Consider the following 18,495-nt stretch of genomic DNA (forward strand, 5'->3'; position numbering starts at 1 on the left):
GAATGACCTTCTCTGACCATCCTCCCTAAAAAAGCACAACTCCTCGCCCCCATCTTCCCTCCCTGTCCCCTCCCCTGCCTTGCTTTCCTTTGCAGCCCTTGTCACCTTCTAACATCCTTGATTACCACTTATTTATCTCGTTTCTTGCCTGCTCAGCCTCTCTAGAATGTCAGCCCCACAAGGGAGGGGATTTTCTGTCTTGTTCACTGCTGTAGCCCAGCTCTGCCCCCTGAGAATCAGGGCTGCAGTATAAAGCCAGGATTGTCTCCCTCGGGGGCTGGCTCAGCATCTGTGCTGTCGTGGGGGCCTAGATTCTGTCCTCACAGGGGAAGATGATGCCCGCCTACCTGGGCCATTGCCTCAGGGACATTGGGTTGGACAGGACGCTGGGCCTGCACTGGGTCCACACATCTTCCTTTTCTCCACTCCAGCTGTGGCCAGAGCAGCTCTGCCCGGCCAGGCCCGGGAAGAGAGCGAGCTGCATGCATCCCACCCCAAGCCACTGAAGCGGGAGGGCCACGGCCGCTTCTTCCTGGTCAGAACTCATCCTTGAGTTCCCCATGTCGCAAAAATGTGCTGCGCTCCCACCAGGAGTGCTGCCCACAGAGGGGGCAGCCTGGCCCCTGCTCTCCAGGTGACCACAGAGGCAGTGGGCTCAGGACAGACAGACGGACCCCTGCAGAGTGGCCAAGTGTGTGCTAACTGGTCTTGAGAAAAGAGATGCCCCAGAGCAGACAGGAGAGGGCCCTGCCTTCCCAACAAGCTCCTGCCCCTGCCTCCCCACTGTGGGCATCTCACTTTGGGCTCCCCCAGAAGCCAACTCCAAGACAAGGATAGGATTCATTTAGGAGGTGGCCCACAGAAACACTGAGGATGGGAAAATGACACAGGGAGACAAAAAAGGGTGCTTTACCAAGCAAGTTACCGCTGCAGGCAATTCAGCTCGCTCCCCCGGAGAGCTCTGGGAGGGGTTTTGAACACACCTTTGACTCAGTCCAGGAGGGCAGGGGAGCTCGGGTATGCATACACCACCTTCCAGTGGCTCTCCACCACCCTTTGCCCTGTCCCTCTCGCTGGCTGAATTTTCTCTGAACTGTTGTCACCACCTAATGTGGTGATATTTATTGTATATTCTTCTTGGCTTTTTGCTTGCACTGGAGTGTAAGCTCCATGAGGGAAGGGCTGGTCTTATTCCCTGATAAGCCTGCCTCACCTGAAACAGGCTTAGAGGCCCTCTAAAGATGTGGGCTGTGCAAAATGGTGTCTTGTCTACTTGGCTTGGGAGCAGGGGAGGGATGTGGGCCTTTTGGGGTGATTTTCTGGAGGAGAGAGAGAGGGTCTGGGCTCTTAAGAGGGTGGCCGGAGGAGGAAGGGAGAGCACAGGGATGGTGAAGGTCAGACCAGGAGTGGGCTAGGGAGGAGGAGGGGCGAGCCACAGAGGCTGGGGTGCCTGAGGCTGTGTCTGAGGCTTGTTCTCACAGGTGGGCCACTAAGGGGTACCTTGGGCCCCTTCCTAACTGGGATGAGCCCACCTGGTCCCCTCTGCCCTGGGCCTCTCTGGAGCCCTCCAGCCTTGAGTAAGGTTTGAGCTCTGCCTCCCTGAGTCTCCCCATTTGTGTTTCCATCCTCCTCCTTCCTCCTCACCTTGGGATCATCATTTCCAATGAGCAGGCTCCCTGGGGACTGCCTGGAACACCCCAGGTCAGAGGGGATGGAGGTCCAGGGGACTGGTTTTCAGACTCAAAGAGAAAGCAAGAGGAAGCCAGGCCTGAGATCTTCCTTTCATGGGGGACCTGGAGACCTGAAGGTCCCAGGTGAGGCCCAACAGTCCTGGAAGGGCTCTGGGGGTGTTAGCTGAGGAGGGGAGGAGGGGAGCCAGGTGATCCAGAGAGATGAGGCTCCTGTCATGAAGGCTCTGTACCTGTTAATACCCATAATACTGCAGGTGAACTCTGGGCCTTCTGTGCACTGGGCACTCATTTCCTCCTATACCAATCCCATGGGGTAGGTGCTATCATCACCTCCTTTTGCAGATGAGGAAACCGAGGCACAGAGAGTTTAACTAACTTGCCAAGGTCAGTGGCAGAGCAGGGATTTGAACCTCATCTCCAGACATTCTGTCTGGCCCCTTGGTGCTGTTAGCTATTGTGCTAATCAGCTTCTTGGGACAGCAGGTTGCCACTCCTGAACCAGCAAGACTGTTTAGGGCAGGGCATGCCTAAGAATGGCACCATAGTGTTGGTGTCAGATGAGGGGAGGGGTAGGCGAGGGCTGGGGTATTTGGGGAAGGCTTCTTGGAGGGACAGGGACTGAGCTGGCCCTTGAAGGGAAGCAGGGGTTTTTTGGGGAGGGGTGAGTGATGGGAGGGAGGATGGCATGTGCCCTAGGCTGGGTTGTGGGGAGACATGAGCAAAGGGGCAGAGGCTCTAGTGGACATGGTGCATCTCAGCTGACTCGAATCCTCCCCACTGCATTGGGAGCCCCAGCAGAGATGGGTCAGGGTCCCCGTGTGGCCCCAAGCCAGGCGCCGTGAGCCTGTCGGTCTATCTCTGGGTGAGGCGAGGAGTGGGTTGAGGGGCACTGCTGGGAATGTCTGTGGGACCTGAGACCCTGGGGGAGAGGCAGGAAACTCTGGTTTCCCCATGGCGGGGTCCCTGAGCTGAGCCTGTTCTTCGGGGAGAAGGCCTTAGGCCAGGAGGGCTGGAGTGACACCCACAGAGAGCTGGGAGCAGGGGCAGGGGAAGGACCACACCTGGGTCTGAGTCTGGCTCTGACTCCTCCCTGCTGTGTGACCTTGGACAAGTTATCTAACTTCTCTGAGTCTCAGATACTCATCTGTAGAACAGGGAAGGCAACAGTCATCTCAGTGAGCTGTGAGGTTTGGAGGTAAAGCGTGTGAGGAGGCGATCACAATGGCACACAGTAGGCGCTCAAAAATCGTTGTGTCGTTGATGCTGCCTGCGTGCTACAGCATCCCTGAGGACGGAGGGCGCCATGCTGAGGGCAGGATGGTCCTGGGACCACAGGGAGGAGGAGACCCTGGAACCAGGCCCTGAGGGCTGACCAAGAGGAGGGAAGGGCTCTCCAGGAGAAGCCCAGGCTGGAGATAGAGGGCAGGTGGGACTCGGGACCCCCTCCTGGCTCCTGGCTCCTGGCTCCTGGTTCCGGTTGTGTCATCGTTATCATCGTCAACATTGGCTGGGCACCCACTGTGTGCAGGTAACTGTGTCTGGCTCTGGGATAGAAAATTCATCATATCTGCTGTTTATTAAGTGAATGTTCAGAAGGTCCTTGGCGTTTATCCATTCATTCATTCAACAAAAGTGCACTGCGCACTTACTATGTGGCCGGCACTGCGCTGGATGCTGGGAATACGGCAGATAACCAGACAGATAAACACCGCTGACTGGACTGAGTGACATTCCTGTGGGAAGGAGGACACGCAACGTGACGAATGCCGTGCTGTGGATGGCGTGTCCGGTGGTGACGAGAGCTGTGGAGAATAATATGGCGAGAACAGGGAGGAGGTGGGGGCTCAGGACCTGCTGGTGGCTGGGAGCAGCTGGGTGACTCCCAGGCCTGTGGTTGGTGACCACTGAGGTAGGAATCCACACAGCGCCTTAGTCCACACCAGGCCTGGCCTCTCCGGGCTTGCGCTCTTAATTCCTCTGTCCCTTCCTCAAGCCAGGAGTAGACGGAACACAGCTGAGGGCCTTGCCCTCCAGGGTCTCCTAGAGGCAGCTGTCAGGAGATGCCTGGGCCTGAGGAGAGACGCCCTTCACCCTGGGGCTCCTTTGTCACTGAGGCCTCCATTACAGACTTGGCCCACGTCTCACTGGTAGTAGTTGGGGGAGCCGGCTCCAGAGCCCTGCACCCCCCGGTCTGCACTTCACAGGCTGCATCATCCTCATGGACAAGAAAGGCAAGACCCTTCCTGGCTCCACAGAAAGAGAGGGCCACCCCTGAGATAGAGCTATTGCCCCACTGCAGGCGACGGCGGTGGCGGATGGATAGTGAGCACCGACACCTGTGGAGAGCTCGCCATGTGTCAGGCGAGGTCCAGTGGCCCGAGGTCTAGTGCTCCGTTTAATCCTTGCAACAGCCCATTTTACAGATGAGGACGCCGAGGCCTGGGAAGAGGGAGAGATCCACGCATGGTCTCACAGCCCATACATGAGACAGCCAGGGTTCAAATCCAGATTCTTTGGCTCCAGAGTCTGGGTTGTAATCCTACTCTGTGCTGCACAGGCCCCAGGGTCAAGTCCTCACTCTGCCATCTGTAGCCGAGTGATCTTGGCTTACCTCTCTGAGTCTTGGTCTCCACAAGAAGAAAAAGAGGAAGCCCCTCTCTGTGAGGATTGCTGTGAGAATGAACGAGGTGCTGGGTGTGAGGGCCTATCCTGAGGAAGTGCTCAGTAAGCCTTGCTTCTGCTCTCCCTCAGGGGGTCCCGGGGAATGAGGCTCAGCAGGGGCCACGCAGCAGGGGCTTCGGCTGGAGCGAGGATTCAACCCCAGCTCCGCTGTTTACTGTCTCAAAGGCCATGGGTGCACTATTTTAGTCACTCTGTGCCTCAGTTTCCCCATCTGTAAATGAAAATAAGGCACACAGAAAGCATCTACAGCAGTACCCATCACACAGTAGGCACTCGCTAAATGCTAGCTAGTGATAGCCAATGTTAATGTCAACACCTCTCTATGTAATGATAGTGTGGTGGTCAGGAGTGTGCGCTCTGGATGCAGACCCTGGGCTCAAATCCCAGTTGTACCTTTCCCTAGCTGGGTGTATTAGGCTCCCCAGAGAGACAGAACCAACTGGATGGATGAGTGGATGGATGGATGGATGACAGATGGATAGATAGGTAGGTAGAGAAAGATGGATGAGAGGGGATTTATTAGGGGAGCTGACTCACGTGATTGTGAAGCAGTCCCACGTTCTGTCTGTGAGCTGCTGAGCCAGGGGAGCCGGTACCGTGGCTCCAAGTCCAAAGGCCTGAGAACCAGGGGGGCCAGTGGGGTAACTCTCAATCTGCGGCCAAAGGCCTGAGGACCTCAGGGGCTGCTCATGCAAAGTCCCTGAGTCCAAAGGCCACAGAACCTGGAGATCTGATGTCCAGGGGCAGGAGAAGAGGGTCAGCTCCAGAAGAGAGCGAGAACTCACCTTTCCTCTGCCTTTTCCTTCTCTCGGGGCCCTCAGCCGATTGGGTGGTGCCCGCCCACATTGCATGAGGGCAGATCTTCCTTCCTCAGTCCACTGATTGCAATGCCAGCCTCTTCCCGTAACACCCTCACAGGCATACCCGGAAATAATGCTTCACCAGCTCTCCGGGTATCCCCTAATCCCATCAAGCTGACCCCTGAAATTAATCATCACACTGAGCAACCTTTGGCAGGTTACTTTGCTGCTCTGTGACTCAGTTTCCTCATTTATAAAACAGTGTAACAGTTTTATAATAGACATCACCTGGCCGTTGTCTATTCATTGAGCTCCCACATGCGGTGCTGTGCACTGTGCGTGGGACATTCAGCCCTCACTGCCTGCTGGCCACTGTCATTGCTGTGATAGCCTTAAATCATAAGATCACACAGGGATGCTGTGACGCCCTGGGCTCACTTCTCCCGTGGTACCTGGACAAGCTCTGTCCCTGTTACATCCCTGAGCCCCTGGATTCTCAGCTACAGTGTGGGAGTGACAGCAGAATCTGCCTGGTCAGGTTGTGGTGAGGATTAGAGGAGGTAGATTCGACATGTGAATGGTATGTGCCCAATCAATGCCAGCTGTCATTTATTGAGACACTAAAGTGTCTTCAGGGCTGAGCTAGCCTCACAGCCACTGGTGAGAGAAGGCAGATGGGCCTCGTGCCCCTTTGAAGGGTTGAGGAAGGCTAAGAGCATGTTGAGTTTGCCCACAGGGAGTGCCAGGTGACAGCCACATCCCTTTCTGACGATGAGAGATGCAGCCTTTTTAGTGACAGCAGGTACCAACTGCCCTTCCGGAAGGACATGGCATTTGTCCAGAGTTGAGCCTCCTGCCTGCCCCCAGGGTGGGGGTGTGAGGTTAGTTTGGAAGAGGCAGAGGCAGGGTGGGAAGGTGTGTCTAGCCGTATGATACGGGGTCCACATGCTGTCTCCTGGCTCTTCTTCCTGAGCCCACCACTGTGTGAGTCAGAACCGAGGTTGGAATTGGGAGGGCCTAGAGTCTGCCATGGCGGGACACTCACCACCTCGTCTAATCCTTAAGTCAGTCATATCATCCTCATTTCCCAGCAAGGCCCAGAGAGGCCTGGGAATTGCCCATGGTCACACAGCAGGTTGGTAGCAGAGCAGGGACCCTGAGGTTGGAGCTGTTTCACTGCACATGCTCCCTCATCTGGAAGCTGGAGAGGCACATTACCTGCCAATACCAAGGGTGGACCCCAGCAAGTTCCAAGAACCCTGGGCCTGGCCTTTTCTGGACGAGGTAGAGAGTGGTCTCAGCCATCGGACATTTTGGCCTGACATACCAGGTCTCAGCTGCACTGTCCCTTCCCTCCATGCTGACAGCACACCCCATCCTGGTTCCCAGCTCCCTCAACTCTCCCCCAACACAGGCCAGAGAGTTTAAAAAATATATACATGAGGCACATTAAAAAATTCTTGCACATGAGGCAAAATTAAAAGGGCACAAAAGGACCTACAGAGAAAAGTCTCCCTCCCCCTGCATCCCCTGGTCACCCCATTCCCCGAAGACAGTCGCCATCACCAGTTTCTCTTGTGGTCCTCCCAAAACACTCCCTACTTATGTATTTTCCCAGCCACATGGGTCTGCACCTTGCTCTTTTTGCTTTAGTGATGTGGTCTGGGGAAGCTTCCATTCAGGAGCAGAACTTCCGAGACAGCGCTGCACCATAACTTACTGACCCAGCCCCTGTGTACGGGTATTTGGGCTGTTTCCAGCCTTTTGCATTTACCAGTAGTACTGTAGTAAATAATCTTGTGCATCATCTGGCTGACTGACTGGAAGTAAATTCATAGAAGTGGTGTTCCTGGGTGAAGGGTGTGTACCCCATAATTGTATCAATAACAATTGTATGGTATTAAGTTACTTTCCCATCACCGTGGGCAAGAGACAAATGGCTCAGGTTCTACCTTTGTTCCCACAAGGGAATGCCTCTACCCTCCACCCAACTCCTGCCCACCCCCAACCAGCACCCTGGCAGCAATGCATTACGGGAGAGTTCTGTGTGACATTAAGGGGTCTAGAAGGGACTGTGGCCCCAGGGATACCTGTCTCACCTGGCTGACTATGCTTCCTTAAACATCCCTGCTTTTTACTTCTCTGTATCTAAATTTAAAACGTTCCTTATGAAGCAAGTAATGCTTTATAAGTGAAAAGTGCCAAGTTAAGAAAAGAAAAATTCAGACTCATTTCTTTGTCCCTTGATGAAATCCAGCCATCCTCCCTCTCACCCACCCCTCACTGTGCATGAGTTTATGGGAAAGTCTGTCTGTGGTTCTTCTAAAAGGGAGGGAACAAAATATGTTTAGATGCCTGAAGGGTGCAAGAGGCAATACTGGGTTATTACTGGGAAAGAGCCCCAGGCCCTGGACAGATGGGGAGCCCTAGGGGGAGGGACATCCTCCACCAACCATTCTTACATGTTATTGCCCCTGCCCTGAGCCTGAGAGCCAGCTGCTGGTAAGAGCTGGGGGTCCCCTGGACCCCCAGGTTGGGCTGAATCTTGCAGAGGCCAGCCCTCCCTGAGCATCCACACTGTCAGGGTTCACAGTCCTGGGACTGCAGTGCAGAAGCAGGGAGGCATCCCCTGGTGCCGGGATCCAGCTAGAGGCTGGCAGCTTGTATCAGGGCCAGGCGCAGCCTGGACTCTGCTGCCTCTTTGAAAACCAGACCCCTGGCCCTCTGAGTCCTGGCTCCTGACTACTGAGCCATTCTTGCCTGGGGTAACAGTGAGGCCTGGCTAGGGGAAGGGAGGAGGGGAGTACCCACCTCGGCCCTGGAGCAGCGCACGGCCTAGATTGGATAACCGTGATGCCTGCCGACAGATCCAGGCCAGACACAGCCACCCCAGACGCTCCCATAGATCTCGGTGGTGTGACCTGTGGGCCAGGACACCACACATTTGGGACTCCCAGGAGACTTGTAAGAAGCTAATGGGGGCTGCTGAGGTTGGGAGCAAGGGCAGCCAGAAGGGCATTTACAGGGTCCAGGGGCTCAGATAACTGAGGAGGCGCTGAGCCTGGGCTCCAACAGTCCAGGAGACAGAACCAGCTCTGGGGGCTGGGGCTGGCTTCTGAACGGAGGTGCTCATACTGGATAGAGGATGGATTCCAGGGATGGGGAAGGAGGAGGGATGGGGAGTTAGGCATGAGGGTGCTACAGGGCGACTCTTGGGGTTACCCTAAGTCTGGTGAGTTAGTCTCTGGACAGGAAGCTGGCATCCTAATGCAAGCCTCCTCCCATGGAGCCCCCATCCCATCGGGTTGGGGACCCAGGCCTGGAATGGCGCAAAGGGTGGAGGGCCCTTCCCTCATCTCCAGGGATCTCTCTCCTGCCCTCCCAGCGCATGAGCAGCCCAGCCTGCTAACCGCAGCTCCGCACTTGTCCATCCCCCTGCGGCTACACCATGTCCAGCTCCTACGATGAGGCCTCACTGGCTCCAGAGGAGACCACCGACAGCTTCTGGGAGGTGAGGCTCTCATGATCCCCAGGTTCTGGGGACCAGACAGCCTGGCTGTTTGGAGGCCAGGCTCCCTTATCACTCATCCCATGACCTCAGGCCCCACTCCCCAGCCCCCCAGTCCCCTCCAAAGCCCTGGGTGTCCAACAGGCAGCAGTAGCCATGAAGTGGCTAAGAGCATTGCCCACTGAGCCAGGAGCCCCTCTCTCCCCACAGCTTTCCCCAGAGAGAGCCTGTGGCATTTCACAATGTGGGAACAGGCCCGTTGTGACTCTGTGGCACTTATATGAGGCAGGTACAGCACAGCCTTTCTCAGCTGTTCCTATTTCCCTCGCTCGCCCCCCATCCTGAGGTGGGCAGGGGTGGAGCGCTGGACACACAGAGAGGGCGTGAGCTCCCAGAGCCCCATGGGGCCGCAGAGCGGGAGGCACAGCCAGAAGCCAGCATTTTCAGAACCTTCGGAAATATTTGAGACCCGGAGAAAAAAAAATTGCTATTGGCTCCGGAAACCCAAGACGAAAACTGCCAAACCTAAATTAATAAGCGTTTAATGAGATGTCTACAAAACATAATATTATGTCAAGAAGCTGCAGCTCAACTCAACGCTTATATGACTCTATATAAATATAATAGATTTAACTCACAAAAACAAAATGAATAATTCATTCCAGCCCAAGTCCAAATTCTAAAAATCCTTCTGCATTTTGTAGCAGCAAGGAAATCATGTTTAAATTGGGGTGAGGGTGCGTGTAGACGGTGGGGCCTGACGCAGGGTGCTGGAGCCTCCGGAAGTTAGTTTCCCTGGCGCGTTGCCGCTGCGCCGCGGGGCGGGGGGCGGGGGCGGGGCCGGGGCCCGAGGCCCTGAGCGGGGAGGCGGGCGGAAGACAGTGGGCTTGGCCGTGTTGGATGCGGCGGGCGGGGCTGGGGACGCTGGGGAACCCGCGGGACTGGTGCTCGCTGCTTGGCCGCCAGGTGGGGAACTACAAGCGGACCGTGAAGCGCATCGATGACGGCCACCGTCTATGCAACGACCTGATGAACTGCGTGCAGGAGCGCGCCAAGATCGAGAAGGCGTACGGGCAGCAGCTCACCGACTGGGCCAAGCGTTGGCGCCAGCTCATCGAGAAAGGTGCTCCCCCAGGCTCACGTCGTGCGCGCCCCCAGGCGGTCACCAGCCCCCTCGGTCTGGGTCCTAGGAGCCCCGGCTACTTGCATGCACCATGCCCTCCATCAACCAGACACAGGACCTTTTCAGGCGCTGTTCCCTCCTAGATCAAACCAGGCCTACCTGTTCATCTCTATTTTGTACAACTTTAGGTTGGATTTGAAAAAACACACTTTTTATCTTGAAATAATTCAAACTTTGTGAAAGTTGCGACAGTAGCACAGAGAATTCCTACATACCCTTCCCCCAGGCTCACTGGCCCCATGTTTGTTTTCTCACTGACTGTTTATTGATATGCGTATTTTCTGAACCATTTGAGAGTAAGCTGGAGCCATTATCCCTGTTTACCCCTAAATTCTTCATGTACCTCCTAAGAAAAAGAGCACTTGCTTAAGTAATCAGAGTTCGGCTATCAAATTTGGGACATGTAATACGACCCACACGCACATTTACCATGGCAATTGTGCTTGCTAATCCAGGATCTAGTGCGGTCGCACATTGCCTCTATGCATCGTGTCTTCAGGTTCCTTTAATCTAGAACAGTTTGAAGTTGCAGTTTACATATACTTGTTCATGTTATTCTCTTGCAGTATACTCTAAACCCCATGAGAGCAGGGGCTGGGCCTGCACCACCTAACACAGTGCCCTGCACAGAGCTGGTGCCAGTACACAAACAAGTCAGTGTGGAATGACTGGTCCCCAGTGGCCTCCTGGCATCTGTCACAAGCTTCAGCTAACATTCCTGGAGCACCTACTGTGTGCTTGGCGCTGTGCTGGGCTTGTCAGAGCTCACAGGGTCCAGGCTGCCCCCCTCCAACCCCACTCCATGGGGCTCACACGCTGACAGGAGAGATAAGGAGGAGGGAGATACAGGCGCAGATACTGTGAGAAGAATGCAGCGAGGGCTGCTGGCCATGGCAGGAGGGCAGAGCAGTCAGGGAAGCCTTCCTGGAGATGGTGGCTGATGTGGGCCCTAGAGGATGGGGCCACGTAGAGCAGAGGAGGGCATTTCTGTTGCTATGGGAGGAAGGGGAAAGCCTCAGAGAAGGGAGGTGTGAGGGGGGCCTCTGGGCAGGGACAGTGAGGTTCTTGTGACCTATTGCCATTCCCTCAGGCCCACAGTATGGCAGCCTGGAGCGGGCCTGGGGTGCCATAATGACAGAGGCAGACAAGGTGAGTGAGCTGCACCAGGAGGTGAAGAACAATCTGCTGAATGAGGACCTGGAGAAGGTGAAGAACTGGCAGAAGGACGCCTATCACAAGCAGATCATGGGTGGCTTCAAGGAGACGAAGGAGGCTGAAGATGGCTTCCGCAAGGCCCAGAAGCCTTGGGCCAAGAAGATGAAGGAGGTGCTCAGTGGGTGCTGCCACGGGTGGGGTGGGGTGGGCCCATCTGATCAGAGGGTGCTGATCCCAGGGAGGGCATCTATGAATGGGTGGGCTGGGCACTGCCCTCTGGGATTGTGCCCACAGGGGAACAGCACTGCCTTCCAGGAAAAAATATTCACAGATGGGTAGGCAGTGCCCATCAGGTAAGGAGACCCATGGGCAAAAAGGGGCACTGTCCCCAGGAAAGATACCAGCAGGGGCAGAAGGGCACATTGGCCCCTGGGTCCCCAGATGGGGTGGACACTGCACTGCCTGACAGGAGGGTATCTGCAGGGAAGCAGGCAGTGCCAAGCAGAGACGCAGCCACAAATGGAGGAGCGCTGCTCCCAAACACCTGGAGCCAGGGCCTGTATGCCTTCTGGCTCTTAAGATTGTGGGCTCACAGCTCCCAGGGAGTGGGCAGGGAAGGAGTTAATGGGTGACCATGTTTGCTGCTGGTCACAAATGAAAACCCTACTCCCTATTCCCCCCTCCCCACAGCTGGAGGCAGCCAAGAAGGCCTACCATTTGGCTTGCAAAGAGGAGAAGCTGGCCATGACACGAGAGATGAACAGCAAGACGGAGCAATCGGTCACGCCTGAGCAGCAAAAGAAGCTGCAGGACAAAGTGGACAAGTGCAAGCAGGATGTGCAGAAGGTGCTGGTGGGCAGGGATGGCAGCAGGGGGTCTGGGGGCCCCTTGCAGAAGGTGGTGGCTGGGAGCTGCAGGCCTGGCTAGGTGTCACCCTCTCTCCACTCTGGTGCCCACAGACACAGGAGAAGTACGAGAAAGTGCTGGAAGATGTGGGCAAGACCACACCCCAGTACATGGAGAACATGGAGCAGGTGTTTGAGCAGTGCCAGCAATTCGAGGAAAAGCGGCTGGTCTTCCTCAAGGAGGTGCTGCTGGACATCAAACGGCACCTCAACCTGGCTGAGAACAGCAGGTACCTGGGCTGGCAGGCACTGAGGGCACAGGCACAGCCAGCAGATGGTGTGACTGGCATGCAGGGCATCCCAGCCCTACATCACAGTGACAGGAAGGGGAGGCAGAGCTGCAGGGGTCAAGAAGGATGAGGCTTCAAACACAGGGGCTGTTGAGTGCAAGCTGACGCACACTGGGTACTCTAGAAACACATGCTGGATGATGGGTGAATGGCTAAGGTGGGAGGGAAAAGGAGTCCACCAAGCATGCCCGGAGATTATTCTTGCAAAGCCCACATGATTCCTGGCTGGGCAGCATGCCCAGCACCCTGCTTCCCTGAGTGGACTCTGGTCTCTCATCAAGGATGTGAAGGGGCCATGTTGAATCTGTGCCCTCCACCTCCCCCATCTCCCTGAGCACAGCTACATCCATGTGTACCGTGAGCTGGAGCAGGCCATCCGGGGGGCTGACGCCCAGGAAGACCTCAGATGGTTCCGCAGCACCAGTGGCCCCGGCATGCCTATGAACTGGCCCCAGTTTGAGGTGAGGATATGTGGGGATGGGAAGGGGAGCCTGAAGAGGCTTAAAGGTGCCTCAGGGCATAGTCCCCCAGCCTGACTGCTCCACTGGCCCCACCAGGAGTGGAACCCAGACCTCCCTCACACCACTACCAAGAAGGAGAAACAGCCTAAGAAGGCAGAGGGAGTGGCACTGACCAATGCCACTGGGGCGGTAGAGTCCACATCCCAGGCTGGGGACCGTGGCAGGTGAGTGCCTCCTGTGGAGCTTCCTGGGGCCAAGAGGGACCCACACTCTGGGGCAGCTGAGTTTTGCTTCAGAAGACAAGAAACGGTCTAGAACATAGCAACTATGTCTCCTCTCTGAAAGATAGTGGTAGTTCATCACTCTAAAGCAGCCGTCCCCAATCTTTTTGGGACCAGGGACCGGTTTTGTGGAAGACAGTTTTTCCACGGATGGGAGAGGGGTGGTTTCCAGATGAAACTGTTCCACCTCAGATCATCAGGCATTAGATTCTCATAAGGAACGTGCAACCTGGATCCCTCGCATGCGCAGTTCACAATAGGGGGTTGCGCTCCTATGAGAATCTAACACTCTGGCTGATCTAACAGGAGGTGGAGCTCAGGCGATAATGCTTCCTCACCTGTCACTCACCTCCTGCTGTGCTGCCTGGTTCCTAACAGGCCACGGACTGTATGGAGCCCCAGGGTTGGGGACCCCTGGTCTAGATCACAGGAACCAAGCCTCCTCTCTAAAAGATAGTGGTAGCGTGTCCTTCTAGAGCACCTACTGTGTGTGGCACGGTTCTATGCACTTTCCATATGTTAACTCATTCAAGTTCAAGCCCATAAATATTACCATTTTACAGATGGAGAAACTGAAACTTAGAGAGGTTAAGTGACTTGCCCAAGATCACATTGCTAGTTAGTAAACCTCAGAGCCAGATATGATGCCCAGGAGGTCTGACTCCAGGATCCTTGCTCTTAACCATTAGGTGGTACTCCTCCTCCCGGATGAAGGTTCAGATGTGCCCTGGAGTCCCCTTCAATGCCCTCTCCCTCGAGGGCTGAATAATAACGCAAATGGTCCTGCATTTAAACATCTGTTTAAAGAGCTCATGAGGGTCACCCCTCCTATGTGGCCAATCCTTGCTCTAGCCTTGGTAGAATTCGGGGTCAGGGCTCTGATTAGGAGGAGCGGTTAGCCCTCGGGGTGCGGTGTGGGGAGACATTGAAGCTGGCTCCCTCCTCCGCGTCTCAGCGTTAGCAGCTACGACAGAGGCCAGCCCTACGCCACCGAGTGGTCAGACGACGAGAGTGGGAACCCCTTTGGGGGCAGTGAGGCCAACGGGGGCGCCAACCCCTTTGAGGACGACTCCAAGGGAGTGCGCGTGCGGGCACTCTACGACTATGACGGCCAGGAGCAGGACGAGCTCAGCTTTAAGGCTGGTAGGACAGCTGGGCGGGGCAGTGCCTGAGAGAGGCTTGGGCCTGGATTGGGTGTGTGGTGGGGCAGGGGCGGTGCCTGAAAGAGAGGCTTCGGCCTGGATTGGGTGTGTGGTGGGGCAGGGGTGGTGCCTGGAAAAGAGGCTTGGGCCTGGATTGGGTGTGTGGTGGGGTAGAGGCAGGATTTGAAGACGGGTTGCGAGGATTTGCAGGGAACTAAATGGGGCGTGGCCTGGGTTATGGGCGTGACCTGGGCCCAGGATGGGAGTGGGGGCAAGATTTAGATTGGTTGGTGCCAGGGGCGGAGTCAGAACCTGAGAATAGTGTGGATGCGAGGTCTGGTTTTGGGGGCGGACCCGACACCCAGATTAGGGGAATGGCTGAGGTAGGCCAAGACCTCTATGCCAAGGGTGGCACGTGAATGTTGGCGTGGGACTGGGGCTGGTTTCCAGGGGCGGGGCCTAAGAATCTAAGACCCAGTGCAGTAATCGGGAGGTGGGTATTGGAGGGCTCCCCTAGCAGCCGGTGTGTTGAGGGAGGGGCAGCCTTCTCTCTGAGCCGCTCCCTGTGTTCTCTTTCCCAGGAGACGAACTCACCAAGCTGGGCGAGGAGGATGAACAGGGCTGGTGCCGTGGGCGGCTGGACAGTGGGCAGCTGGGCCTCTACCCTGCCAACTACGTGGAGGCTATCTAGAGGCCCCCTCCCTCCATACTCCCCTCACTCCTCCCCACTGCCTGCCCTCCCGTCCCACTCTCGTCTCCTTCCCCTCGCCATAGAGTTCCAGACATATTTTCCGATCAAGCTTTTATTTTTTTAAAAGTCAAAACAGAACAAAACAAAGTATGCAGAGACAGAGCATTTTCAGGGCCACCTGGAGGCTGGGATGCTGGGGCTTGGGATGGCCCCAGGGTAGGTAACAGTCTTAGGACTTAGCCCAACATCACAACATCTGCTCTTCGGGTTCCACCAAAGAGTCTCCTGAGCCCTGAGGGATGGATGTCTCCTGACCCTTCCACCCTGCCTCATTCCTCCGTCCCACTCCACTCCAGGCTGCCGGCACCTGCCCCATTCCCTAGCCTGGTTTCCTAACCTCTTCTTCCTCCCCTGCCCTTCTTCCCTTCCTCCACCACCCTGCTCTCAAAGGCCTCCTCTCCAGACCCCTGGCAGGGAGGCTTCCCCATCTTTAGTCTTCCACTCTGCCCCGGGGAGCACCCTTCTACTCCTAGCCGCGTCCCTTGGGACCGGTGGGACCAGAGGAGGAACGGTCACTCTCCTCCCCCATGGAGGTTTCCAGGGGTCCCCCAGACATGAAAGAGGGGTGAGCTGGAGGAACTCATGGTGTCACTGGGGTACAGGAGGGTGAATGAAGGGCATGCAGGCCCTCAGCCCAGGCTGTGCCAGCCCTCCCAGCCCCAGGCCCATCTAAAGGACCAAGACCCTGTTACGCAGGCCCTTCTTTCCAGCTATCAGCACTCTGAGCATCGGCTCTTCAGCAGATCCAAACCCCCTCAGCAACTTGCAGAAGACTTGTCCCCTCTCACAAGTCCCCTGGCCTAGGGTGGGGACCCCCAAACCCACGGCAAAGCCAGCAACAGTAGCAGCCTCCTCCCATTTGCTGGGGAGGAGGTCATCTTGTCCCCCTGGCCCCCCATGCTCCCTCCATGTCCATCCAAAAACCATAAAATCACTGGGTTCCACATCAGCCTCTATGAGGCCAAGCCTTGTACCTTCAAGGCTCTTGGCCTAACCATTCCTCTGTCCTCTTCTCTGGCTGCCTGGGGAGCCCGTGAAGGCCCCATGGGTGCCTCCAGCCTGAGACATCAGGGGAGAGCCTGCAGCTGAGTTTGGCAGAAAGGAGGAACCCTGGCCCTCAGGAAGAAGATAGTCACATGTTTTTCTTCCTTGTCCCCACGGCCCCCAGAACAACATTCTCCCTGCTGGCAGCCCTTCCATATCTCCAAACCTGGGTCAGAGTGAAAGGACCTTTAGGGGTGGGTGGGAGCAAAGGGCCCACCTGCTGGTTGGTGAAAGCAGTGGTGCTGGAGTGCTAGGTACCGCACGAGAGGGTGCGGGGGCTTGGGAAGCAGACCAGGGTTGGACAAAACCCCATGAGGGCAGGGAGCTGGAAGAGAAGTTTCTTGGGGACCTCTGGGGCAAGGAGCTGAGAAGTTCTGCAGCACCAGGTGAGACTTGCTTACAGTAGATGCCACTTCTAGGCCTCTGGACCGCAGATGCCCTCCTCCCTCCTGCACACCTGGCCTCCTGGGCCTCCAGGTAAAGAGAGCCAGCCCAGCCCTGTTTCCCCTCAGTCCTCCTTTGCTCCTGCTGCTTCTCCCAACAGTCCACTGTTAGGAGGTAGTAGACCCCAGCCTCAAGGCTCTGACCTTCTTCATGTGGACGTGGAGGGTCCTGACACTCTGGCAGGGCCTGAGCTGGGGTGGGCCTTCCTCAGGGCCAGGGGCGATGGCATCCCGGGGACAGGCAGACCTCCTTCCTGCCGCCAGCACCCCCTTCCTTATCACTGTCTGGTCTCCGGGCTTCAGCTGCAGCCTGAGATGTGTCCTGGGCTCCTCAGAGCCTGAAGCAAGCTTTTGGAAGCCTGCAGTCCTCCCAGCTCCAGTGCAGAAGCCTCTCCAGCCTCTCCCCAGGAAGGAGTTGGGGTTGGGGGCCTCTGTCCCTCATCGCTTACCTTGGAAAGGTGGGAAGCTGGCAATCTGCACCTTGGGGCCTGGGCTCCCCCTCTCTGTGCCAGTGGCTTCCCAGCACCTGGGGAGGGGCTGCAGCCCCAGCTGGACTCCAGCCTGTCCCTCTTAGCACTCTAGCTGCCCACTCCAGGGCAGGAACTCGAAACCCCCTCCGTCCTGAGCAACCACCTCCAGGGCCCTGTTTGGGACCACTCTCTCAGTCCCCAGGTCCTCAGGGCCCCAGAGCAGGAGGGTCTCCTACCTGGAAGTCCCCCTGAACTCCGGGGCCCAGCCCTACCTGCCAGTGCTGGTGTCAGGGCACTCACCACCGAGCGTGGGGGCCACACCCCTTGCCATGCCCACGGCCTCCTCCTGTAGCCCCTGCCCGCACCCTCGATGCTGCACGGGCCCGCCCTGGCGGGGCTCGGCGAGTAATGTGTTTTGTCCTCAGTTAACCACCATTCTGCAGCCTGGTTCTGCAAGGAACCAGGGCTGCCCCACCGCCCACCGTCTGCTGCCCTAGGCTTCCTGACTCCATTAGTTCTGACACTTGTGAAACTCCGAGAAGTGCTGTGGTCTCAGCAATGCACCTGTTTTGTACATGATTGTGTAATTTAAAGGTATATAAATACAAATATATATATATATATATCAGTTGTGACTGTGGATAAAATCCAGAACTGTGTCAACCTGGCTGCGCTTTGTCATCTTGCGTCTGTGCACCTTCTTCAGTCCTGGGGGTTTCTGAGCCCTCTGAGAGCTATTTGTTGTTAGGATGCAGGGGAGTAGGGGTGGTGCCCGAGCAGGACTGGGTGCTGTCCTGGCCCACCATCTACAGACTAGGCCACTGAGGGCTGATCCCTTCACCCTGCAGGGGCCTGGGTCTTGTCTGGACTGGGGAGGGTGATACTGGAGGCTCCTGGAGCTCTGGCCCATTCAGGTTCCGGGTGCCTTGGTGACAGGCCCTGACCAGGAGAGCTGGGGCATTCAGGGTTCCACACTCATGGATCAAGAGTAAATGAAGCCCTCAAATAGGTTTTGCTTTTTAAAGTAGAATTCTAAAAGTGACTGCTGAGGCCCCTGGTTCCTGGCTGTCCACAGTGCCAAGCTCCCTGTGTGGTGACGCTGGGCCATGCCACACCTTCCTGCATCTCGCCTGGCTCCGAATGCATTTCTGTGTGGGACCCGTGGGAGGGCCTCTTGGGGAGAATTTCTCAGGGGCATGGGCAGAACCAGAGCTCTGGGTCCTCAGCTGTTCTGCCAGCCCCAGTACCAGCCCTTGCTCTGGCTCCCTGACTCCCCCTGCACCCCAGCCCCAGGGGATCTCTTCTGGGGTGGCGCAGGATCCCAGGGCCAGTCCCAGTTCTGCCATCAGCTCACTGTGTTCCCATCCTCACCCGGGCCTCAGCTTCCCCAGTCTGGTGAGATGTCTCTCTGAGGGTCCTCTGGCCCTGGCAGCCTGGTAGGGCTGTCACACAAGCCCATTACTCAGGGCAAATATACCCCTGCCCCCTCCCTGATACCCCTTGCCCCCAGCCTCAGGGTGTGTCAGGCAGGGAGAAAGGTTGAGATGGAAATTGAATCTATTTGCCACCCCATCTTCCTGACTCCTCCAAACTTACCTCCATGTGAAGCCCTGCTTTTAGCCAAACAGAGAAATCTTCAAATAAAGACCAAAGGTTGTTGTATTGTCTTACCTGCACAGGCTGTTCCAT

At 56.5% G+C, this 18,495-nt stretch overlaps 1 protein-coding gene across 2 annotated transcripts in view; it reads left to right on the forward strand.

Moving 5' to 3' along the window:
• The window catches only part of PACSIN1 (protein kinase C and casein kinase substrate in neurons 1), a 68,434-nt gene extending 50,948 nt beyond the window's left edge, over window positions 1-17,486 (forward strand). For both annotated transcript variants that reach the window (XM_032140457.2, XM_032140458.2), the window contains exons 2-10: window positions 8,559-8,684; window positions 9,648-9,804; window positions 10,955-11,190; window positions 11,710-11,865; window positions 11,979-12,154; window positions 12,555-12,675; window positions 12,772-12,899; window positions 13,912-14,099; window positions 14,680-17,486. In XM_032140457.2, the coding sequence (XP_031996348.1) occupies window positions 8,622-8,684; window positions 9,648-9,804; window positions 10,955-11,190; window positions 11,710-11,865; window positions 11,979-12,154; window positions 12,555-12,675; window positions 12,772-12,899; window positions 13,912-14,099; window positions 14,680-14,789 (1,335 nt within the window). In that variant the 5' untranslated portion in view covers window positions 8,559-8,621 and the 3' untranslated portion in view covers window positions 14,790-17,486. The remainder of the gene's footprint in view (window positions 1-8,558; window positions 8,685-9,647; window positions 9,805-10,954; window positions 11,191-11,709; window positions 11,866-11,978; window positions 12,155-12,554; window positions 12,676-12,771; window positions 12,900-13,911; window positions 14,100-14,679) is intronic.
• The last annotated feature ends 1,009 nt before the right edge of the window (window positions 17,487-18,495 follow it).

The sequence above is a fragment of the Hylobates moloch genome, unplaced genomic scaffold, assembly GCF_009828535.3.
Source record: "Hylobates moloch isolate HMO894 unplaced genomic scaffold, HMol_V3 SCAFFOLD_20, whole genome shotgun sequence".
NCBI lineage: Eukaryota > Metazoa > Chordata > Mammalia > Primates > Hylobatidae > Hylobates > Hylobates moloch.